At 48.2% G+C, this 25,862-nt stretch overlaps 1 protein-coding gene across 2 annotated transcripts in view; it reads right to left on the minus strand.

Moving 5' to 3' along the window:
• FGFR3 (fibroblast growth factor receptor 3) overlaps window positions 1–23,723 on the minus strand; it is a 52,428-nt gene extending 28,705 nt beyond the window's left edge. The window contains exons 1-2 of one of the 2 annotated variants that reach the window (XM_035547250.1): window positions 23,537–23,723; window positions 4,134–4,397 (exon numbers count right to left, since the gene is read on the minus strand). In XM_035547250.1, coding sequence (XP_035403143.1) covers window positions 4,134–4,397; window positions 23,537–23,723 — 451 coding nt within the window. Of the gene's footprint in view, window positions 1–4,133; window positions 4,398–23,536 lie in introns of those variants that run through there. The other variant, XM_050710355.1, reaches the window with a different exon arrangement.
• Window positions 23,724–25,862: the final 2,139 nt, after the last annotated feature.

The following is a 25,862-nucleotide window of genomic DNA, read 5'->3' on the forward strand; positions in this document are numbered from 1 at the left end:
AAACGACAGGTCAGCATTTCTAATTCACTTTCTCTGTACTGTTCTTTTAGCTCAGCATATCCCTGCTATATCTCCCTGTGTTAATTCCTTGCTAAACTGCTCAGACCAAGGCTTTTAAAACTTCCCCCTGTAATCAAACCTCTCTCCAGATAGATATTTTGCTGGCTACTCCTTGACCCAGCTGCCTTCAGTTATATTCCTTCTACAGAGGCACCTCAAGGCTGTAACTGAATACAGGTTAACAGGTGGGAATTTTCCATCAGTATCTCTCTAAAGCTTCCTGTACCCATTCTCTTGATGTGGTCTAACATCTCACCTTCTCCAAGCTGTCCACAATGAAGCCTCCATCCCCCTCCATGCCCCTGAACAACTACTGTAAATGTAAATCCCATGATAAAATAGCAGCTTAGTGTTTGATTTAGTTTTACGCAATTTAGTACAATTCAGTGTGTGGAAGATTTAGCGTCTCTGACTTTATATAATCTCCAGGAATTTCTTTTTAAAATAAAGGCAAAATGCTAACAATGCAGCAGCCTTTATATTCTGAGACAGAGGTAAAAGCACTTGGCACGAAGCACAAGAAAACAGGAAACTTTATGAGTGTACGACATGTGGCCAGAAAAGCAAAACACTGATTCAGACCAAGACTCCTTCCTACCAAGATGCACTTGAGTTTTCTGCCATTCTCTAACCGGCCCAGCGACAAAAAGCTCGGAGGTAAAAACCAAAAGGGACAGGAAAGGTAATAACAAACATCACTTCTCTGCAGAATCTGGAAGGAACTTCCAAAGATACTCACTGCACATAGCAGCAAGTAACCCAGGAACCAGCTCCCTGCACCAGCTTGCAGTCGCGCATCGTGCTTTGCACCCTCTCTTTGGCACGGACTCAGGGCAGACGTGAAGCACGTATCTAACTGCAGATCCACGGCTAAGGTCCTGCTGGCAGCAGATCCAGGGAAATGCCACGGGGCTTGCTGAAAGTCAAGTGGCTCTTTAGGTGTTTCAGCAGAACCAGCAGGTTTACTCAAGTCCTGGTGAAGGCAGAAACCTTGCCAAATACCCACCAGCATCGACAGATGAGCGAGTACATTCTCAGCCCTGCACTCTGAGATTCGGTTACCTCTATATTAACACGTGATTGCAGTTTATTTCTGGTTTCAAATGAACCAATCGTGACCAGGGCATCAGAATCAATTTTTAAACCAATTCAAAATGTTTGCACAAGATCAAGGGAGAGTTTTTTGCTTGTGTTTCATATGAGAGCTCTGCAGCTTGGGTTTTAAGACTATCCCATGCTCAGAGCTATGCTCCTATTCAGATTACTAAAAAAACACCTTCAAAAGATGACCAAAAATGTGTCAGCTATTTGTTAATCATTCACTGAACCTGTAATCCTTTCCATAAGACAACACCTACTGGCATCAGCAAAAACGGTTAGATGCTATTCTGAAAGGGCTTCCTTTATGAGCAGGAAGGGCTTAACAGTTTTAGTCACTCAGCTTGAGGAACTTGGTCTTGGGCACTTTGAAAGTTCTTTTTGCTGATACCAGCCTGCAGCCCATGCTGCTCATCCCAGGGGTGCTGCTTGGCCACTAAATCCAAAGGGCGTGCATGAAATGGCTGCAGAAGCAGAGCTTCTGCCAACAGGCCTGGAGATCAGTTTGGGCATGCAGTCTTCAGTTGTGATTCACATCAAGTGCTCGTGCTTTAAGAGGGCAGTACATTTCTTCTTGTGAACTAATAAAGCAATCAAGCCCATGTCTGTCATTGGAGGCATTTTAAATAAATCAAAGTCTGTTACTAATCAGACTGGTTTTCAGTTTAGAGTAGCAGCTTCTCCCTTCTCAGGTACCTGATGCTTCCTAATGCTGCCACCAGCTCTGTGCAATCAGTCCATAACCACCTTGGTTTGTACCTGCCACCTGAACACCCCCAAGAAGGGTCTGCAGGGACAGAAGTGTGTCCTGCCAGCATGATCACACAGCATGCCCACCTGGAAAAGCCCTGAAATGCCAGCTCCAGCACCTCCTTGCTCCACCTTCAGCATCAGCCATCTCACTGGGCACACAAAGTTGCAGCAGAAGAGCTGGTTTGCTGCGAACTCAGAACTCATGGTCCCAAACTGGAAAATCCTGATAGGATCTGGAAGCAGCTCTCAAAAAGGGACTTAGGTGTCTATCAGCTGCTTTGAGTATTACATCTTGTCAAGCCAGCCTCCTTTGCTCACTTACGGGTACAGATCAGAGCAATTCCAGTTCATTAGTATGGATTTAACCCAGTTTAACAAAGAGAACAACTCCAGCCCCGTACATCAGATATCCACATAAACACCCAACGAGACATCTGAGCTAATCGCTGGTGTTACCTTTAAGAAGTGGGAACGCAAACCACAGATCTCAGATAACAATCTCCTCTCCGCAGCGGAACACTGAGCAATCAATAACAATTATGAAGAAATATCTGAGCGTATGAGAGGCGCCACTATTGCCACACCGAGCAGGGCTTCAAAGTTTGAAACAAGTGCTGCTGACAACTAAAATGGAGACTCCCACATTACCAGCACTTTGGTGGTAATGACAGTGGGCTAATAGAATCAAAGACTCGTAATGCTGTCAGAAAGCAGGTTCAGGTTACTCGCTTGTTCTTAAGCTGTTATTAGCTATTATTAGAGAAGAGGAAAAACACAGGGGCTTAAACTTTCTAAAAGCAGAGGATTATCAGCCCTTCCACTATTAAAACAATTTCTCACTTTACAAACTTTTGGGGCTGGCAGCTGTTTCATTTGAATGTGTAACCAGCTGCCCTCTTCTGCCTCCCTGCTGCCCCTTGAACTCAAAAGCATTTTAATGTCACTTAAAAAAAGAGAGTAACATTTCTAACAACCTGCAGTTCCTTGGATAGTCCCAATAATCCTACCTAGTTAAAGAAAGCCTTTCAAGGGCCAAATACTTCTTTAACCATTTAATTGATATGACCTTGAAGCATTCACAGCAATCTCCAGTAACGTTCAATGAAAAGCAGATGTTGGTGAAGGCTTGCTGAAACGAGCTTTTATTCTCACGATGGTTTGATTCTCTCACTTACACAAAATCCTATTTCTGGCAAGAGAAAGACCTTTATGGAGTGGGTGTGATTTGCTATCACAGACATCTCTGTGTTTGGTTTTCAAATGGAGCCCCTTGCTTTTTGAGGGAACTCAGCTTTTGGAGGCAATGACCTACTGTGTTGGGAATACTTGAGAAGGTTCCAACAGCACACGGGAAGAAAAGTTTTCAAAACCTTAGATCCACAAGGGGTTAATTCTTCTGAAAATTCAGGCCTTTAGTCTGTGTGATTAGGAGGCTTTTTATCAGCTCTCAGTGACAGATATCCTTCTACCAGTGCAGCAATGTGAAATCATGAAGATGGTCTTAATGTTATTTGCTAGCTATCTGGGAACCACATTTTTTTCTGGCACCCTCTGTTGAGTGATCCAAGCTTGGACAGCTTATAGCTGTTCTGTCCTACTGTCCCCATCATGGAAAATATGGCCAAGCAAATGACAGCATGTGCTGTGCTAACGCATCACTTGCTCGCAATATATGGTTTGCAGTAAGTACCTCTGATGAAGCACATATTCTAGATATGCAGTTTGCAGATAAGCTACTTCTGAAACGAACTAGTCACTTGCAATAACTGAGGTGGAGGGAAGCAACATTTATCAGCTAAAATAGGGATACAGTGTTCAGGAACCTCCAGCTTTGACATCCAATTTTGCCACTGATTTGCCACATAAGGTAGAAAAAGTCACTGAACTTCCCTGAGCCACAGTTCACTCACTAAAGACTTCAAAGGCACATGTAGCATTGCATCTATTTGAGTGTTAAGAAGAATCTGAGGTTTAATCTGACCAGCACCATTTCCAAGTCTCTATCTTAACATCAAGTTTTACCACTTGGTACAGACGCGCAAGCATTCTTTGATTGTTTTTTTGTTTTGCTAGACTAATTACTGCCAGGAATTGCTGGGGAGGTAAAGACCTACCAAGTATGGCAAAACACTGCACAGCACCAGCTGCGCTGAACGTGTGAAGGGGCAAAAATACAAAAAAAAAAAAAAAAAAAGGTGAAACAGCTGTATTTCTGCACGTACCTGTAACTCTGACTGTAAAGTTTCCCAGGACCTCGTTGGAATGCCTTGGCTTGCAACTGTAGAGCCCCGAGTCATCATAAGACACATTGATTATCTTCAACAGTTTTTGTCCAATATGAGTTCTGTTGGTAGGTGCAATCCCAATACCATCTTTAAACCAGAAAACTGACACAGAAGAGCCTTGGGTGTTGCAGGAAAGTTCAATGGTATCTCCGCTTCCAAACACCAACTCTTCCAGAAAGGCGGTCTCACTCCTCAAGTATTCTGCAAACGGAAGAAGACATGGAAATGAGTAAGAGCGGGTATCAGAAAACAAAAGAGCATGTCAAAACAAAATTTATCTTCTATTTGCCCTACAGATGCTTCTATGTACCCAGAGCTCCTTCTTGACAGAGTTGAAACTTGTGCACCCCTCCCAAGCAGGCAGTAATGCAGAAACACAGCTCTGCACAACGCAGTCAGGTCTCTGGCTGATCTGTACAGATTGCTTCAATGCTGCAGGGACCAGAACATGAACACCCCACCAGGTGCATCACAAAATACAGCACAGATCTCTTTGCAGGGTCATTGCAACATACAACGTTGCATGTGGGTGGTGATCTGGCAGAAATAAGCGTGTGAGAAGAATAGTTTGGTCTCCGGATCTTGACTTCTCTATTGCTATGAGACTATCCACAAGTGCTGTAGGACTCAGCAAGGAGCAGGAATAGGGATTAACCCAATTTCTCAAGTGACTCTGGGTGGCCCAAAGGCAGCCTCTGGGGGCTGAAGGAAACAAGGGAGAAGGGTGGACAGCAGACAAGCTGGAATAGCTAAAATAATGTTCCCACCCACTAGCTCTCTGCTCTGTGCAATGAAGGTGTGCAGAACCAAAGACTGAACATGAAAGGTGAAATCCTTCAGATCAGCCTACCTACCAGCTGCAGCAGCCTGTTACACTAGTGATGACAGGGAATCCTGCTGTGGGCTGGGGAGTTTTGTAGAGTAACGACAAAAGGAAAGGTTCAGACTCAGAAGTCTTCCCAAGAAGGAACACAAGACATGTTGAAAGTGTGATTCCTGGGTCTGATGGGTCTCATTTTGCAGTGACATATGAACTCACTTTAGACATATAATAATTTCTTCCTCTTTTACACCAGTTTGAAAAAGAAGACTCATCCCTCCCCAGCTGCCCTCAACCCCCTATATGAACAGCATGAGCACTGGTTTCCTGCTTTGTCTATGCTAACCAACATTTTCACTTTGCAATGCTCCATCTGTTTCTTTCTGGCTTCTACCAGCTCTGAGATGTGCTCCACCACACACACATCTTCTTGGTTTTGTACACTATGTATTGCACAGGATCCTAATCCACAGAGAAGACTCTCTGGTGCTAAGATTACCCAATTAACAAGTAAGAAGTAATGCAAAACAGACCAGTCTGGACCTACTCCCATGATCCAAATTCAAGCAGCCCACAGGTGGTCCAACTTTACCTCTGATAGTAATCAGATATGGATAGAAATCCTAACTTTGCAGCTCAAGCACATGCATAATTAGAGTTTAACTGTCAAACCAACATTTCAGCAGCTCAGAACACCTGATTATGGGGCACTGTCTTCAAGTTGCTCTTTGCTATTAAGTGGAAGAATTGGAACAGCTTATAAAAGAAAAATGTATTACTTTTCTCCTCTTGTCATGCAAGTTTTCATACTTGTGGAATGTTAAAAATACAAAAATGCTTCAGTTGGTAGTCTTACATGGTAAGATCAATGAATTCTAGGGGGCTGCAAATGTGGTATTTCATGGGAGGTATCATCCCGCAGTAGGCAAAGCCCACACACACTGGGGTCACAAGGCACCTTTCCCTAACACCCTGGCAGCAATTCCAACTCAAATATTTTTGGTTTTGGCCAGAATGCTGTGGTCTTCATGCAGTTAAGGGTTTCTTTTTAATATATATTATTTTTAATGAAAAGATTTTCCCTTGGAAATATACACTTTTAATAAAAAGAGAAAGACGAAGGAGCACCAGCATCTCCATCACCCCTGCTATGATGCTGTTTGCCCGCAGTCTCTTCCCAGCTGGGAGATCCTTGGAGAAATATGGTTGAGAAAAAGAAACGTGCAGCACCAGGTAAACAGGAATTTTCTGTTTTAAATGTTCATTTCAGGGTTTTGCCTCCCTTCTTTGGGCTTTTTCAATGGTACCAACTTTGGCTTCCGATAAAAAAGCCCCGTATACAGCTTTGCACTTGCATGGCTGGCTACTGATCTTCATTTGTTGACTCGGATGGAAGTTGTTGCTAATTTAATCTACTGGAAAACAAACCCCACGCAGTTGCACCATTCCTCCATACAAAACACACAGTTTTACCTGAGCTGTTTGCCCAATGATCAAGACTTGTATATTTCGGCTTTTGTATCGTAAACCTATCAAACAGAAACAAGCCCAAACCAAACTGTACTGTTTAGCCATTTAAAAGGAAGTCATTCTTTTCTTAAAACCATAATGAGCCCGTGTTAATGACAAAGTGACAAGGTAGCTTCCTGTGGAAAGGAGCCTCACCTCTTGTTCCTGACACCTTCATTTTGACATCTCTGCCCTCAATCTCCCCAGCTGGTCTCCAGCAGATATCTGATGCCCGTTAAATACACACTTCAGTCCTACTGACTTTATTCCCATCAACTGTATGTAATATCTGGAAATTTGAAGGAGCGGCAACTTAAAAGGAGAACGTTACTGATGGTTTTAATCTCAATTCTTTGAACAGCTTTTCAAGTTTCAATTTATATACCCATGGCTAAACAATAAACAGGACCTAAACTGAGGACCTCTGCAAAGTACTCCAACGTGCGCTGAAGTGCCTGAGCCCTTTGCCTATCTGGGACCTTGGACAATGATGTTTTACTGTTATTATTCCTCAACTGGCCATCAGGCTGGTGGGCAGAAGTCTACATCTCCAACCCCATCTTGGTACAGGGTTTAACGCAGAGAGGCTGAGTCCTCCTGGGGACCTGGGGAGGGTTTGGCCCCCTTCTTCACCCTGGATCTCCCACTGCTAGCTGATAAAGAAGCCAGCAGGGGGAACAAGTACCGAGCTCTCCCGACACAGTTGCTTCTTGTATCTGGACACGCACCTGACGTAGGCACTCACAAAACGTCCTGCTGCAAAGCAGCGCTGCTGGGAAGAAGCTTTCAGACTTCAGGTGGGCTTACAACACCCATCACCTGAGTATCAGTCCTGCGTCCTATGAAAATCATCCTCACTGCTGGCAAACAGTTACCCGCTTTGAACCTAAAGTGTTTCTACTGCAAGTCAGGTTATGAAGGTTCCCCCAAGCCCCCCTCACAAATCAAACTCCTATTGGGATTAAACCATAAGAGCATCTTTTCAAACCCCGCAGCAGAGAGCTGTAAGCACGGGCTTCCACAGGTAGGAAGGACTGGGGATCAGCTGCTGTGAGGGCTAAGGGAGGCTGCTCTGCCTCTTGCTAGCAGTGCTGGGATTAATGAGTTTGCAGCTTTAACGGGTTCGTAGTGAGGAGGAGGCAATTCAGGCTGTGGGCTCCCAAGGTATGATTCAAATTCAACCATTTATTAGTTTAGCCGAAGCAGTAATGAGTCGAGAGTTACCAAGAGACACTTCCGAGGAAGATCTGCACTTGCAGCATTACTGCTGCTGCCCATAGCACGCAGGCTGCAGAGGAAGAGGCAATTTTTGGACCTTTCAGCGGAGCAAAAAGGCAGTGACTTGCTGGGAAGCATCTTCCACAACGAGAAGCAGCTGGCCCAGCTACACTAAAATGTTTTTGTATGGATTCACTTATAAGATACTTCATCTCTGTATCTGCTTGGCTCATCCCGGCGATAATTCACTTTCTGTGTGGTTCAGAGCTCCGCGTACTTAAGCGTGTCAGTATTTCCATCAGATGTCTGCTCCTCTTAGACATCAATACTTGTTTCGGGCTGAGCCTGGAAGCGTTTTATTTTGGTTTGAACGCAGGTACCTCTCAAGAGCTGCAGGAGGATATACTGGGATTTACTTCTCAGACATCAAAGGATGAGGATGAGTTTAGTGGAGTACTTAGTGTTAGGTCGGAGGTTGGACTCGATGATCTTGAGGTCTCTTCCAACCTAGAAATCTGTGTCTGTGTCTGTGTCTGTGTCTGAGGAGGTGGAGGGGGGATACTCCTGGGCTGCATACGGTTCCCCAAAAACTTGAAGCCAACCTGCACCCTGGCTGGTGCCCCCCCTGGTATCGGGGACTATTTCCAGGTGCTGTGACAAAGCACCACAGCTTCTTCGGGCAGTGAAGGACGATGGTACCTGCAGGATGCTCAGTGGGGTGGGGGAGCCCTGTGACCTTGGACAGACTTGAAGCTCACCACCTTCAGTACCATGACCTCACCCCGATCCAGAGCTCTGAAAACCCCAGGGCGGTTTTTCTGTGATCGTTTCACAGCTCAGCGGTGACATCAACCAAGCGGCTCCGGCGGCTCATGGGTAAGTGGAGAGCATTTTCCTCTGTTCAAGCTGTATTTGCTATGTTAACAAGCAGAAAGATAGCAGCACTCCACTCGTTTCCCTCTGTAGGTTAATTCAAAACTGTTTTCTCGTTCTATGTATTTTATCGCGCTAAATCCACCGTGACAGGATATATTATAGGATCACAGGGTAACAACCACACCGAGCTTTCTCCTGCAGAGGCTGGTGTCCTGTTCCCAGGGAAAACTGATTGCAGCCACCGAGCCTGTGGCTCACTGCCGTAGGGACATGGAAACTTCTCCAGGCCCTGCACTGCTGGGATGAATGAGACAGGTTATCCCCAGGCTCAGATCAGTGCTGTCTCCTCCTTGTGGGGTCAGTCCTGGTCACTACATAACTGTCCCGTGCTGTTACTGGGGGCCATGGTATTATTATATCCCACCAACAGTCTGATGGAAAAATGCATATGAGAGGAATAAAAGCACTTTCTGCTTTCAACTGTCCCACAGTAAAATCTGAGCAAAGAATCCTTTATTTTTTCTTTTTCCCAAAACCTACACCATGTTTTTCCCTTTCCTTCCATGCGGGCTGGCCAGTCTGCACCACGGCAAGAAGCCAGCTGTGTTGAGCCCAGTTTCCTCCAGCTGCAGCCCAGTAAGTCCCAGTATGAAGCTTCATCAGCCTGATCCCTCTGAAGAGGGCTACAGCTTGCTAGCTACGCTGTGTCCCCCAATATATGTATGTCCTCCCCTCAGGGGCTTCTGTCCCGGGAAAAGCAAGCCCCATGGATGAAAACAGGAATAAACCTCTCTTTTCTGGCTGCGCATTGTTCATTTGGGATGTGACATCGTTTATAAGGGCAGCCAGGAGGGCTGGCAAGCAGTGACTAGCAGCCAGCGTGCCAACCCCCGTGCCAGCATCCTACAAAGTTCCCAAACCAGGACGTGCTGCCCCCTCCCCAAAAAGGCAGACAGGCCCCAGGGAACATTGAAACTCACACAAAAAGCTCCAAACCTGGCACCAAGCAGCCCCACAAGACCCACCCTCCCGGCAAGGCCATGGGGGGCAGCAAGGAGCAGGGGCACGATAAGATGGTGGGGCTGCCTGCTCACCCCATCCCTGCTTTGTTAGGGCAGAAAAGATTGGTGGAGTGGCAGGAAAGTGAGCCCTTCTCTGGTCACCCTTACAGCACCGCATTATATATCTATTATATACATATATTATTATTTTTTGGCAGCATTTTATGCAAGGTAAAGCTTCCCCTTTTTCTGCAGCATGTGTGACGGCATCAGTGGAGCATCCCTGCCCTGCCACAGCCCCACCAGCCTGGGCAGAAGGGGCATGAGCGAGCACATCCCCAAGGGATGCTTGGCCAAAACAACATCATTTCCAGCAGTGAGGCACAGCCAGGTTATCTCCCCTGGTCAACGTGGCTCCTGAGGGCTCACACCTCAGCAAAACCCCAAAGCCTGTTCACTTCTGTAAGTGAAACGACTCGGTCACTTCTGTAGAAGCCTAACCTGTGATTTAGAAATTTGCCTTTAGGAAACGACGTCTGAAGACAGTTTGCTTCAGCCATTTGAAGGGGTTGCTTTATCTTTCACCTGCTGTTCTTGCTTCGGGGTGTGAGGGGGGTTCTTCTGGAAAAGCCTAAAATAGCTTTCCTAATAATAAAGAAAGGTAAACTATTTATACAGTATTACCACTGTAGTGCCTGTGCAACTGCTACCAGACAGCCTTAACAAGTATGCTATGCTCTATTACCACCAAGAGATTTTTTTTTTCAATTTTTATTTTCTTTTTAGATTTGTGTATTAGGAGGAAAGCAAACTTTCTTCCTAGAGAATCTCCAGAATGATAACCAGGTTTAATTCTCAAGTCATATGCATTTTTTTCATAAACAAGAGATTATGGGAAAAAAACCCTCTAGTGTTTAGCTTGGCTATCCCCAACAGCGACTTTGGAAGGGCTTCTCAAATGGAAAAGCAGATGTTGCAAATCTGCCTTATCTACTGAGCAACTGTTGACTCTGTTGTGCAAATCCTAATTTACATCTGCATGAAAGGTTTCAGAGATTAAATGGCATTCAAGAAGGAATATTAGCTTTTCTCCCTCCCTCCAGCCCTCCTTTGAATGGATTTACTACTGGCAATTAGCTTTCTGTTCCACCGGCCAAGTAGAAAACAGGATTCATCAGGACTCTACAGTATCCTCCTTTTAATGGACTGTTTTCTCAAGTCACCCAATTCAGATGCTCAGAGTTAGAAGAAGAAATAAATTGTCACAAAGCTAAAATAGTTACAAAAACACTTTGGCTGGGAGGATTTCCCTGTGGCACTTGGAAAGCCCTAAGGAGTAAAAAAAAAAAAAAAAGGAGAACAAATCAAAGGGGTCTCCTGGCTACACCCAGGAAAAACGGGAATGCAAAACCCCAGGAACACAAAGCTTTGGTTGCTGCTGAGAGCAGAGTGCCTGTCCCAAGGACAGCCTTCAGCTGGGAGTTTGCTGGCTTAAAGGAACAGACACTGATGGGTATTTTCCTTAAAGTTTGGCCAGATTTTCATTTGTTCCTCTAATTAAGAAAAGTAAGAAGAACAAGAAGCAACTACCACCCATACCTGTCTCACAGTTTTGCACTTTTTTATTTTTTTCTGGAGTAAAGAAAAAAAAAACTAATGAAATGTCCTCCACTTCAACATCAGTGGTTTCTGAACACAGGGAGTGGGGATGCTCATGTCCCCAGGCTGTGCTGTTCCATGCATCCCATGGGAGGAGCTCCTGGCTTGTGCTGAAGCACCTCAAGGATGCCCACACAGATGGTTCCTGTTCTCCTGGATGCCAAAGGCTTCATGTTGGTCCTGCTTTACTCCAAAGAAGGCCAGTAACTGAGCCCACACTCAGTTATACCCAGCCCACCTCACCCAGTCGTGGTGGCCAAACATGGTCAACCTGGACCACTTCCTACACAAGGCAGAGTGATGGGACACCCGTTGGGCTGATCCGAGGGGAAGCACAACCATGGGTTGTCCATTTGGTGTATGCTTCCCGTTGCCTCAGGAGTGGTGGCCAACTCAGCCCCAGTTTTCAGATCCGTAGAGTGACAAGCTGGTATGGGAGAAGTGAGGTCAAAATCACTGGCTGCACAGGGTAGCAGTGGTGTCCTGGCTTGGTCTCAATAGGCTGATCCTGTCACAAAATGGTTGAGGTTTTATATTTCTGCTCCTCATGCCCAAGGAAATTTTAAAAAATTATCGCTGTAGTGAGTAAATGACTACCAACAACTGGCTGAAGCCAGTGGAGGCAGTTATGGAAACTGAGGCCTAGACTGGAGCTTCCCAGCTTCCCAAAGGCCTGAGTAAAGCTCGTCCCCAGCCTCCACTCAAGTAGGACTGGGTCCCAGAACCACGCCAAAGTACACACAACCCACCACAGAGTGGAGGTCCTGAGCAAACCCAAGCTCTTCAGGCACCAGCACACCACGCTGGCCTTCCCGGACCAGGCTGCTCGGCTGGTTCCTCCTCTACGCTCTCATTTCCAACCTAAAATCCTTCAAAAATTCATCACGTTGAAAGTTCTTGACCTCAGGATGGGCTTTCAGCTATCTGGTGAATGCTAGCAGAACATTCAGCACCTTTTCAGTGCCTTTGCAGACTTTTTTTTAAACAATACGTAGTCACCAGTTGAGGTTCACCTCAGAGGAAGTTTCTACGGGATGGAGACCCGGAATAGTGGGAATACAATTCCCAGGCTGGTCCAGGCGGGTGCTTGTGATGCTTTCCTGAAGCCGGTTTTGAGATCACATGGCGCTAGAAAAAATTTGCCATAAGGCCCCAACCTTTCCCCTTTGGTTCACAGCTATGCAGCCACCAAATCCCAGTGCGTCTGCATTTCCCATGCACTTCTCATGTGCGCTCCTCTAATCTTCATTTAATGCAGGCAGCTGGCTGTAAATACCCCAGAACAATGACTTTAATCCTAAGTATCCTGAAGCCCCCCTTCCTCCCTGCGCCAAAACTGACGAAAAATAAAAAGAACAGCCTCATGACAGCAAGATGGAGAAATCCAAGCTAGCCACTGGGCCAAAAGAGCAGAAAGGCACAATGAGCTAAATTTTGCCTGGCCCACTAATTAAAAACGGAAGCGACCATACTCTGGAGCCAGCGATGGGAGGTGGGGGGAGTTTTCATGCTATTCAAAACCCGGCTTCCAACTGGGACCATATTCACTCCACATTAATTGTCATTCCAACTACGAGTGTCCTAGTTTCAAAATGAAAACTACTCTCCAGCGTAGCTAGTGAAAACCAACACCAGTTTCAAGGCATTAAACAAAATTTATTGATTGCATTTTCCCACCCACTAAAACTTTAATAAGCATTAAACCTCAAACTCCTGGCCCTGTTTCCTCCCTCTACCCTCTCTCTCCATAAAAAGGGTCAGGCCCCTCTATATGGAGATTAGGGCTTAATGTTTGGTATTTGTTTATGAGCCTATCAATTGCCTCTATTTCAGGGGGGAAAAAAGCACAACTGAAAAAAAAAAAAAAACTCTGGTACACACGGATTAAGAGAGGGCAAAGGTTTAGGGTAGTTTCTTTTTATTTTCCAACTGATTGTGGGTTTTAGATATATTACTGATCATGTTTACATGAATGAAAATAAGTAAATATTCCCCTCTTTGCAAGCTTCCCTTGAGTTACATAAAATGGCATTTTTCAAAGATCCCTATTTCTCAGTAATAAGACACAGAACTTCAAGGCTTCTCTGATAGTTGTTTTCAGCTGTGTAAAAGGGAAAAAAATAATTTGGGGGCCACTCTGTCTGCATACTTAGCAAAGAAAACAAAGGCCAAACATTTGAAATGCAAAGGTCAGTGATTAAGCCCAGAAATCCATATCTAGGCACCAAAATGAATAGCCAGATTTTAAGAGTGCTTAAGTGCTTTAAATGCGGAGCCTGGCCTGGCTCAGCATCTTTCAAAACCAAGCCTGTTATTTCAATGCCTCAAGCGAGATGGAGGTGCCAGGTACCCAAATTGCAGAAGTCTAATCTCCTTTTCGTGAAGGCTGAGCCGTTGTAATCTAAAGTCGCGAATGACAAACCAAGATTTTATTATTTAGAAAGCACATCTCACTAAAGCTGCAACACTTTGCCCTTCTGCTAAACTCAACGCTTACCCTTCAGTGTTACGAGAAAGAGTTTTGAGAGATGGTAAAAGAAAAAGGGTTGTCGAAAATTCTTTTATTTCTCTTCTTTAAAGAAGGCTGCTGAAGGGATTAGACAGCTTGGAGTTCACTGCTCTGTTAAATCAACCTTACAGTATTTTTTCAGCTTGTTTGACTTGCTGTTTCTGTATACATTTTGTGTTTTCACCTTTCTGCATTCAAATCCCATGCTAGCGTTTGTTCTGGGCTTCTCACAGGAAACTTGGTCAGCTCTTTATTTGTATTAAGTCTACGGAGTTATAGAAAACAGACTTGGAAAACAATCCCTAAATTAGCAGGACTTACCGGCATACATGCCTAGGCGCACACACACAGAGTGCCGCATACCATCCTACCCGAACGCGGCGTTTTATCATTTCCAGCAGCAACAGCAGGGCATCGGGTTCAGCAGCACGGACCTTTTAATGGTCTCGTGCAACCGTATCTATTACAGCGGGTTTCTGACTGCACGTAATAAATTAAGAGAGAGTTCAAGGAAGTCATGCGTGTCTCAGTTCCCACTCCCTACAAACTGCTTTAATGCTCCCAAATAATCATCCTCTAGGAACTGAACCACGGCAGGCTCCAGAAATGCCAGCAGCAGGTTAGACAGCTCCACGCGCAGCTATTTTAATGCATCCATAAGGAAAGGCACTCTCTGCAGAGCCTCCTGCAGCAGGACACTGCTGGTCCTGCCTGCAGGAGCCTGGGACCTTCCACAGGCTCTCTCAGGCACCTGCCCCATCCTCTGTGGTCTGACCTTCTCAGCTTTTCCCTTCCTTCCCCCACAAAAAACACGTCTAAAACCTCTTCGCTCTGCAAACGAGCTCCCACACATCCCTGTGAGACAGATGCCATTGCGACAGCGGGGTTGGTCATTGCAACGGGCAAGAGGAAGGAGGAAGCAAAGAGCCATTTCTCTTCTGCAGACAGAAACAGTGGGACATAAATCTGAGGCCAGTGGCCACACATGGGCTGGATTTGTCTGTAAGTCAGGCACCAATGGCAAGCTCCAGTGGGGCTCCCTTGGGTGGGATGGGTGGACGAACCACCACCTGGCAGCACGAGCAAAGACATGAAGTCAGACCCTCACCACATATTTAAACCTATTTCTCAACGTAGATGCATGTATCCATAAGAAGAGTGAGAGCTGCCCACAGCAGTGGGACCACTGAGCAGTTCAGACCCACAAGTGACCCAAAACTGGGCTCTGGTCTCTTTGCTCCCTGTTGGAGGACTGGCATCTAATCCAGCATCATTTCCTCTTCCTCCCAGCCCCGAGACACCGCGTGCTGCTCCTACAGCTCCTCCTCACCCCAAAACCAGCCAGGCTCAAGCAGCAGTGGTTGCCATCCCTGCAAGACTGCACCGCTTGTCCGTGCCTCATTTGCTATGCGCTGGGAGCAGGGGGGCGGAGGGGACGAAAACTTCCACTTCAAACATTTACGCATATTTTGAAAGCACCTGAGAAGGCTTCAGGCGCCTTTTGCCAGGACTAACACATTCCACCAACACGATTACCTTATCCAGAGGGCTCCTGGCAGGAAGCATTTGCGTTGTGTGTGGGGTTACGATAGCCAGAATCAGGCGGGCAGCCCAGTTTGCAGGGCTGCGACCCACCACGGAAATCAGAGCAGCGGGGACAAAGCTGTCCCTTTTTCCTGCACTGAGAGAGAGAAGGGCACAGGGGAACCCGGCTCTGCCCCCCTGCCTGTGTTGTTCCCCTCCCTCCATGAAGACACCCCGATGAAGATGCCCACTGCCTTCTCAAATCCATTGCTGCCAGCAATGAGGCAGGAATCTCATTTCTCCACTAAATATCACAGAAGTTGGAGTCCCTGTACAACTCAACAAACGCATGCAAGGACTGGTTTTCCTTTTTTTTTTTTTTTTTTTTTCTGGGCTGCATGCAGGTGGTTAAACCAGGGGCAGATCCCAAAGCATTTCTGGGGCAGGATGCTTCAGATTTGGGTTTCCTTTGCCTCTGTGTCTAAATAACAGCAATACTAATAGAACCACTGGCCAAAACTGAAGTGCGACCCCACACTCTGGGGGCTCCCATTTGCTGGAGCCACTCGATCTCCTCTAACAAGGGGTAGCAGAAACGATGGCAAGAGAAGGTGCCACAGTCAAGGCGCCTCTCTCTGAGATACCCAAGGCAGAATGAAAGATCTAGTATCTGTAACGTAGTATCTACACTTAAATTCTATGGTATTTACTGTATTTATACGGTATTTCAGCTGGGCTGGGAGCTGGGGATGCAGCTGTGTGAGGACAAGAACATGGTTTTACCAGGGATCTCCAAAGCAGACATCAGCACGCCCCAATAGCATTTTTTCCCTGCCTCCCTAGGCAGGGAAATCAGTAGCCTGGAAAGCCTGAAACTTATTTTTATGCTTAATTACAGTTCTTGAGTGCTTGACACCAGGCACTCACTCATTACACTTTTGACACTGATGCCTTTGGGCTCACGGGGAAGGAATGCTTCACGCTCAGCCATCACTCACTACATTTGCAAGCGCTTAACGCAGAAGAAGGTGGCTGATGGATTTGTAGCAATTTCGAGAAAGGATGCAGAGAGGACACCATCTGCTCTTTCTTACTTTTTTTGCCTTCCTTTCTGCAATTTATCAGTTCGCGGACTGGGAGGCCGAGGTTTCTCTTCCCCCAGCCCTGGGAAGGAGAGGCAAGGACGAGGGGCGCAATGGGCAGGGGGAGCTCTGGACTGCCCACTCACCAGGCACCCAACGACCGCACGCTGCAAGAAAGAGACTCTCTGAGTTTTCCCTGGAAAAAAAAAAACAACAAAAAAACTCTTTCATGCAAAGCTGCGGGAGCGTGCGTAACACGCCGGCTGTAAAATGAATGTATTTTTTATTTTATTTTGCGACTGTTCCCCCCTGTTCCAACTGCATTCGTTCGCAGTCCGTGCCTTGCGCAGGAAATACCAGCTAATTTATGCACCTCCATTTACTGGCCCCCCTACTTCTGCACGAATCCCCAGCTATTAACATAACTATTTAAACTGGACATGTTTTCTTAAACATTCCTCCTCTTTCATAAACTGCCAAGTGACAGTTGTTTACTGTCAACAAGCCTGGGTACTCCAAGACAGGGAGAAATATGCCCTTTCAAAAGGCAGACATATCGGCTACCAAAAGAAGATTAAAATCTGGTGTTTTTCTCTTCTCCCTCCCCAAAAATGCTTTATTCGTACGGGCTCCACGTGATACAGATCAGCAGAGATAATGCTATGTTTAATTCCGACCATTCTTTTAATTAAAGATTGGCTTATGGAGGATTTATCTTCGGTTGCACATGCTAGTTGTCAGCGCACACTCCAAACTCCCTAATCTTCCCACTGCAAATGTTGCCCCCCCCCCCCCCCCCCCCATTTTTAGCTCCGATACCCCCAGCACATTTCGGGGAACCAGCGTGCTAATCTTGCACAGACCCTGCTATCGGCCACAAATAAAATGCTTGCCCTGGGGATCTATAGAGAGAAGTTAAAAAATTTAGGAGGGAAAAAAAAATCAAATCACTGTTTACTTCAAGACCTACAGTCTCCTAATAAGCTGCTGAAATATTTTGCTGGGAGGGAATTTCTTGCATTTGAGTCTTGCACATGAAAGCAGACAATAGGAAAAAAAATACAGCGCAGTTCTGTGAGAAAAACATTTTTCCATGCCTGCGAAGTGCTGGGGAAGCTCCTCCAGGGTTTCTCTGCTGTACCACAGAGGTTCCTCGCTGAGTGCTGCTGCTGTAACCCACATCACGCCAGCTCCTGCTCTGGTGGAAGCAGCCCCGTGGGGACACCACGGGGACACCCCAGAGCACCGTGCAGAGGGGTCCGGGCAGCGTTGGTCACTGAGATGTCACCAATTTGCATCCAGGCCGGGTGGGGGGCATAAAAACCTGCAATCACTCAGTGCAAAGGCAGCCACTGACCAAAAGTGAGATGGAAAACAAAGGTCCCCGGACAGCTTGTTCCCAGGGGGACGGGAGGTCCGGGGATGGCCCTGGAGCAGCAGAGGCAGGCACCTGCCCACCTCCCTAAAGTTTCCTCTGCTTGTTAAAATGTTTGGGTCATTAGAAAACTTTGCGAACAATCCCCGCTTATGCTAAACAGTCGCTCCCACCACGGTCTGTTAAGGGCTCCAGCCTGCCCCCTTGGAAATCAATGGGGGCTTTTTTGCTTAGGATTCAATAGGCGCAGGATCAGGACCTCATTATTATTTTTACAGGACTACAAGCAGCAGGCAACGGTGAAACCCCCGAAACAAAGCAGCAACCCTCTGAACCGGGAGCCAAAGTCACCCCTGAAGGGCCTTTACAAACTCTGCCAAGCATCCAGATAAAGTGAAAAATCCCAATTCTCGGGAGCTTTCAGTTGTTTTACAGGGAGAGCAGGAGGTTGACGAGGGATGGTCACATCATCTGGACCCAGGAACATCTCCCGTACCTCCCTGCCCTCAAAAGAAAAGCCTGGATACATGTCTATTTTGCTTTCCCCTGGGAAAACACTCATCTCCCTCCAAAAAACACACAAGTCAGCATGTTGCCGTGGATCAGCCTGACGTTTTAAGGCAGTGAAGCAGCTCGTGGGACGACCATCGCTGGTGCTGGTGCCGCAGTGCTCCCGGGGCGCGCTGCCTCCGGCACGCAGGGCAGCCTGCGCGGTTTTCCAGCTGCAGATCGCAGCCCCAGACTGCGTCCTTCCCTCACCCGAAAACTTGGAAGCCTTCTCACTTCTGAGTCATTAACACTTTTAACCCCTCGCAACCTACGGAGATGGCACGGCCCCAAAATCCCACAGATGCTCGACGTGTAAGCACATGGTAATTGTTTTGCATACGGTTCTGGGCGATAAAGAGACTACAGCGCACTTCCAAGTTTTAATATAACCTTTTTATTGAACCGAGTCTTTATCTTCCCCTCCTCTCTGGGCTTTGAGGAAGCAAGGCCAGCTCACTGAAGCTAGCTCCCCCTCTGCTACGAATACCACACCTTTTTTAGATGAATACATCTGAAACTGAAGTGGTTACTGGAGAAGTGCTTTCTCGCTTTGCTGCGCTGCAATTCTTCAAAAATAAAAGCTTTGCTAAGTTGTGTAACCTGAGTGTCACAGCAAAAAAAAACAAAAACAAGGAAAGAAAGCAATTTAACTGCTGGGCTTGTCCCTATCCACCTGAATGCTGCAACCCCCCCCAGATAGCCTATCAGAATGATAGGGCAGGTTTACTTCTGATTACCTTTCACATTTTAACTACTAAGTTTACCAAAGGTTTTACTCGGCTCGTATCTCACAGTTCTTGTTTGCTTTTGATATTACAGAAACTTCCTGGTCATTCAAGCCAAGGAGCTGATACTTTAGGGGGAAGCAACATCAGGAATACCGCATTCGCCGCAGGAATAAAAGCCCTTCTTCACACATCCAGAGCTTTAAATCATATCTATGGCACTTGGCAACCTGAGCTGCGAGCTATCGGGAAGGGGGCACTGGGGCTGTCAGCTCCAATTCAGGGAAAAAGCACATTTTTTTACGAGGTCACCAGATAAACAGCCCAAAGAGGGGCAGACAGCGAACTATGTTTAGCTATGATAAGCTACGTAGGAGGCCTAGGTAAAAAAGCCTGGGTGTCACAAGGTAATTTAAGGTGCTTTCAGCATCGAATGTGTCTTCAGACGCAGCTTTAGCCTGCATTTTGCCCAGGGGGTGCTATGGGATTTACTCCTCCAGCAGCCTGGGCTGCCTGCTTGCAGGGACCAGGCACGGCTCTGCCCAGCTCCAGCCCCGTTTGCTGAAAAAAAAAAAAAAGGGGGTATATGGAGAATTTGTAATGAGCCACCGTCCCCTGGCACTCGGCCTGGTACGTGGAGGGGAATGAAGTTTATAAACCAAACAGTGTTCAGAGGGATGAAACAGCAAACGCTGAAGCCCGTCCACCAAACCATGCTGCTGAACGGCTTGGAGGGTGCTGAGTCAGCAGGCTGTTTCAAGCTGCTTTTCTTTTCTGAAAAAAGAAGAAAAAGGTATGCAGAGCCAGACAAACTGACTCCCGGGGCATGGGGAAAGTTACACACATGCAGCACACTAGAAAAAAGAGGTAAGTCCTTTCAAATGAGGAAACAGAATAAAATTAACGTAGGTTTAATCGATGCCTGTGCATCAGGTTCAGCCCAGCTGGGAGAAAGTCGCTCAACTAGGAAGGGAATTTCACCTGCCTTCCTAATAGAAATATCTGAACTTGTAGCATTCCTGATCAGTATCCATGTACACTAAAGACTGCCAAAAGCTAAACTCTTGGGGACAACACAACCACTTCTTCACCTCTTCTGAAGCCTCGGGGCTCGTGCCCAAGCTCCAGCACCGCATCCTGCTCCCTCCAATGACTGCCAGCAAAACGTCCCGGCAGGCACAGACACCAAGCTTCAGCTACAGCCCTGCCACGGCTCTGTCTGACAGGGCACTGTCAGAAACGTGTTGGTCTAACGCTGCTGTGAACTGGAAATTTTGTTAACTGGTCGGAAACCACCGTCACCCCCCGCCTTTTTCGGTCTCTGACTGAAAGAGCAGATGCACGCAGTGAGCGTGCCGAGAGGACAGCTCTCTGAGCACACAGTCGGGTATCAAAGTTCACTTTTACTGACTGTGTATAGTCATACAGGAAGGGGGAAAAATTGTTTCCCGGCCTTACAGAGGCGGAAAAAGCCCTCCCCAAAATTTCACGTGAAATTTCACTTTGTCCAGGCTGCAGGACTGGGTCCCTCTGGATGGGAACAGTCCTGGTGCAGCGGGGATGCTGCACCAAAACTTCAAAACCCACGCTGGAGAGGGCTGCTGGAGAGGTACGCTTTCCCCAACAGCATCGAAGATTTGTTGGAGAGAGTCATAAAAGTTAACGTGCTGGTCAGAGTGGCTTAGTTTAATTGCATGATTTAATTAGCAGATCAACACTTCGCTAACACAATCTACAGATTTACTTTCATCACATTCCCTACCCCATGGTTGTTAATGAAGTCTTAATTAAAAGAAAAAAAACACCTCGGATTTAATTGGAGTGACCCTTGCCAACACGTGTAGAAGATGTGGGGTTACACAGCCACTGGTGAGCACGTTGGTGAGTCAGCCTCTGCCCTGGAACAGACTTTTTTTGCTAGGTAAGGGATAGACAACCAAAAAAAGCCATATTTCATCATCCTTCACTCGTGTTCTCTTATTTTATTACTCAATAAAACATGCTAGTCTCAACTTCAAAGGCTTAATTACCTTTTTTAGCTGCTATTATTAGAGAACAACTTTTTATCTCACAGCTGCCCACTGAATCTAAAGGGTTTCAGTTCTCAGACACGAAGTCGGAAGCACCACCAATTTACAAGGGGCTCTTTTTGGAGGGTTTTAAAACACTTCCCTGAAGGGACCACGTGAACCCTGAGCCCTGCTCCAGTGCCGTGTGGCACTCGCTTCAGCACGAGGGCAATTTCAGGGTGACCTTTGGAACATTTAGGTACACAAAGCCAGGCCGTATGCAGCGTGCACCTCGCACCCACCACCGGGCACAAGCTGGCGGGCCACCAGAGCACGGCGGCCATCAGCTGCATAAAGCAAATCGTCCAAACCCAGAGCATCTCCTGCCATGTCCAAGCAGAGAAGTGACATGAATCTGTACGTGCCCCAGCTCGGCTAAATCCCGTATTGGCACCTTTTCCGCCCTTTTGGCTCTCTGTACAACTCTTTCAATGCGCGTACACAGCTCTGGCTGCTAACTCCCGAATGCTAAGGAGCCCCAAAATTCCCCTTTTTTCACGTATATTGTAGGCAGACAGACACTTACAAACCACCTACAGGAGACAGGCCAGTTATCAGAAGCTTTTAAAAGCGAAACGCTGCCGTTTCAGTCGGTCTGCTCTCTAAGAAAACAGCCAGCGTTACTTGACATTCACAAATCGTACGGAGTAATATCTTTATCTGAATACTAATGCAAATTGGACGGGCTTTTTTATATTGATGTCTATTCTGTGGCTGCTGAATAGAGTGACCGCATGCTCAAGGCTGCAAAGGAGTTCACTGACCTCCCTAATCATCTCTGTCATAGCCCCTGAATGACATACACATTCAATCCTGCCTCGCCTCTCTACTTTCATTCATAAAAAAAGAAGGGGGGGGTGGAAAAAAATTGACATTGTTCTTCCTGCAGCAGCCCCGAGAAAGGGAGAGAAGAGAAACTCGGCCCAGATGAGGCCCCTGGTGTTTTTAGTTTAGCTTCTATTCAGCAACAGCCCCGCCATCTGCCTCCTTCCTGCCAACAGCCGAACACCTCCCTGCGGAGATGTTAAAACCTGCACCCCCTCCACCTCCGCTAATAGCGAGTATTCATATTAGCAAACATACACATACCTCGAGAATGCCTCCCTTCAATGTGTGTTTTATGTAGCTGAGTATAGGCACAAAGCAGTAGCTGTTATAGCCTTCACAGCCCCGTGTGGAGAATTAGATCACTGGGGAAAAATCCTTCCAAGCCCCTTTATGGAAAATAAGGCCTTAGACTGTAAATGCAAAGCCCAGCGAACAACAACCCTCAGTAATGAGCCAATACCCCATGGCCCATTTGACCAGGAGAAAGAATTTGCTTTTTTACCATGCCGTTCAAAGGCTGAAAAGCAAAACGTGTTTTTGCTTGGCGCGGAAGGTTTATATCCCTTACAGTTGCTTTTGCACAACCTCTCTCCCATCCCGGGTCGGGTGCCGCTGCCCGGCCGAGGCGCTGGGCGATGCTCAGCCGCTGCTTCCCCGCGCACGTGGCATCGCGGCGCCCGCCCTCGCAGCCCCCTTTGCCCGTGGCAAGCCCCCAGTGCTTCAGGTTCATGGGACAGCCTTGGGGACATCGCCGGGTGGCAAGGGGACCCTGGAGCCCTCCGCTCGGGGGCCCGATCCTGGCTCCTGGGGGGGCTTTGACAGCGACTCCGCAGCGAGCGAGCCTCATCATGAGGATTTCCGCGGGAAATCCCAAAGCATGGCCGAGCTCCCCGCTGTCCCAAATGGGATGTTGTCCCCCTGGTCCCCTGGTACAGCCCCAATGCTGAGACCCGCAGCAGGCTGTGACACCTGGGTCCCATGCGAGCGGCACGGGGCTGTTTGCTGCCTGCACCCACCTCAGCCGCCCTGACACGGTGGCGGAGATGTTTGCCCTGTAAATCAGTTCTTTTGGCTGTGAAAAATGAGCCAAACGAGTTACACTAAGAATCTGGTGTTTTATTAGGACTTTCTTGAAAACAAAACCAACCCCCGGTGTGATTTATAGCTTTAACCAAAAGGGGTATGAAAGTAATGCCCCCACCCCCAGCCTCCACGAAGCCCATTTATTCCCCTGTCACTTTTTTGGCAACCAGGCTTCAAACCCTTTCGTGAACAATGGAAACTTTTCTGCCGGGTACATGCAAGCTGGAAGACGGGGGGCTGCGAGGGGGCTCCCGTCCATTAAACAGCTTCCAAAAATAAACAGCGACTCAGGTAGCAGCTGAGGCGTATCAGCGAGAGGCGGCGTTTCAAACCGGGGGTGATATATACAAATTTTTTAAGACTCGGTGACTTTTTTTTCCCCCCTTTCAGGCCACTTGAGGGGGGGGGGGACAGCCACCCCCTGCACCACCTCCTCGCCTCCCTCAGCCCCCCCCCCCCCCCCCCCCAACCTCTGCCCACCGACCCCCTGCCCAAGGGAGGTGAAGCCCTTACCTGCCGGCTGCCCGTCGCTCCTCTCCGCCGCTCCTCCGCCTCTCCGCCGAGCCGAAGGCAGCCCTCCGACGGCCGCCGCCAGGCAGAGGCACCAGACGGAGCCCCAGGCCGCCCCCATGCCTCCGGCACGGCGCCGGGGGAGCGGGGCCGCCGCTGCCTCCCCTCGGCCGCCTCCCGCCTCAGACATCCCCCGGCCGCATGCTGGGCGCCGCTCAGCGCTCCGCTCCGCCGCCGCGCTGCGGGGACAGGCAGGGGGGGAGCTCAGGGGGGGGCACGGAACCCCCCCCCCCCATGGCACAAACACCCCGATATACACACCCCGGCACCCCAGCCCCCGGGCACACACGCCCCAATGCACGCACACCCCAACGCACAACCCCCTCCGGGCACACACACCCCGACATCCCACCCCCCTAGGGGAGAAAGGGAGGGGGGAAGAGGTGAAATGGTGAAATAAGTAGGAATGGAATAAATAGGAGGAATGGGGAAAGTAAAAGTAATGAGACGAGAGTAATGGGATAGTAAGGGTAACGAAATAAATGAGAATGATGAAATAAGAGTAATGAAATAAAGCAGGATACTGAAATGAGAGTAATGAAATAAGTAAAAATGATGAAATAAGTAATGAAATAAATAATAATGGAATAAATAAAGCTAATGAAATAAGTAATGAAATAAATAAGGATGATGAAATAAGTAAGAGTATATAAAGTATGTAAAAGCATATAAAGTATGTAAGACTATATAAAGTATACAAGAGTGAGAGTAACTAAGAGTATATAAAGTATACAAGAGTAAATAAACAAGAATAATGAACTAGGCAAGAAAATAAGAATAATGAAATAAGAATAATAAAATGAGAGTGATGAGCTAAGATCAAGAAAATAAATAATGAAATATGTAAGAACACCAAAGTAAGGATAAAATAAACAGTAAAAGAAATAACGCCAAAATAAGCGATAAGAAAGACAAACAGTGACAAAATGCGGGACCCTAAGACAAAGAGTCAGAAAATCGCGAAGCACCGCTCCCGCAGCGGCGGCGGGCAGGGCGCTGAGCGCGGCGCGCAGCACGGAGCGGCGCCTACCTGCGCAAGCCCCGCGGCCGGCCGCGCACCGCGCATGGAGCCGCCGCTGCTGCTGCCTCCTCCTCCTCCTCCTCCTCCTCCTTCTCCTCCTCGTCCTCCGGGTCCCGGCCGCGGTGCCGGCCGCCCTCCCTCCCTCCCTCCTCCGCCGCGGCGCTCCGGCGTCTGCCCGCTGCTGCTCGGGCGCGGAGCGGGGCGGCCGCGCTGTCCCCGCCCGCCGGGCCCCGCCGCCCGCCCCCGGCCGCCCCCGCTCCGCCCCGCAGCCGCGGGGGGCCGCGCCCGCCGCCCGCGCTCCCCTCCCTCCGAGCCCGGCCCCAAAAAGGCGGGGGGGCCCGGCCCTAAAAGGGAGCCCTGCCCCAGAAGGGAGCCCTGCCCCAGAAAGGAGCCCTGCCCCAAAAGGGAGCCCTGCCCCGAAAAGAGGGGAGCCCGGCCCCAAAAAGATGCTCTCCCCCCCACCCTCCACTCCCCGGCCCCCACCACCCTGGGATGTGAGGCTGGGGGAGGTGGTCTCTTAGGGAAGGGGGGGTTGTTAACGTGGGGAGGGCATGGGGTGAGTGTGGGACCTGGTGCTATGTCGTGGCACGCTTTTTATTTTTTATTTTTAAAATTTTTATTATTTGGGCTTTTTCTTTTGGAGCAGCAAGAGTGTGTTTTGGGAGCTGCTGCAGTTTGGGTGAACTGGGTGGTGGTGGTAAGGGGGGCCCGGGTGGGACAGGGCTTTGGTTTAACCCCGGGATGGGTGCTGGGAAAAGGCACCGTGCCCGCAGGGCTGCCGTGCTGTGCCCCATGGCGATACCCCCGGTGTGCTGCCAGCGCTCCCAGGGACTCCCTCCAAACACCCAGCATCGCTGGTTTCGTATGGATGGGAGTAATCGCATCCTCCTTGGGCTCTGCCTGCCTGCTGTCTCTAGCCCGACCAGCTACTCCAGTAAAACCTGGTTAAATGTCGGTTGTATCTGAGCAGCCGTGATTTTGGGTGCTGCGGTCATCTCAGACACCCCCAGCCACAGCGACACACACCAGTCACTGCCAGCGAGCCACCCGAGCTGCTTCGCGCCGAGAAGTCACAGCTCTGCTTTAATCCCCTTGACGTAGCAGCTCGTTCACCAAAAATAGATGCAAATATTATCGGAGCTGAAAACGCTTGGCATCAGGGGCCCAAAAAGACCGAGAGCTCGCGTTAGAGCTGAGCTGAGGTTTTTTGGGTCCCGGCTTTGTGCTGAAATCCAGGGGAGTGGGGAG

Source organism: Cygnus atratus, chromosome 4 (assembly GCF_013377495.2).
Source record: "Cygnus atratus isolate AKBS03 ecotype Queensland, Australia chromosome 4, CAtr_DNAZoo_HiC_assembly, whole genome shotgun sequence".
Classification (NCBI taxonomy): domain Eukaryota; kingdom Metazoa; phylum Chordata; class Aves; order Anseriformes; family Anatidae; genus Cygnus; species Cygnus atratus.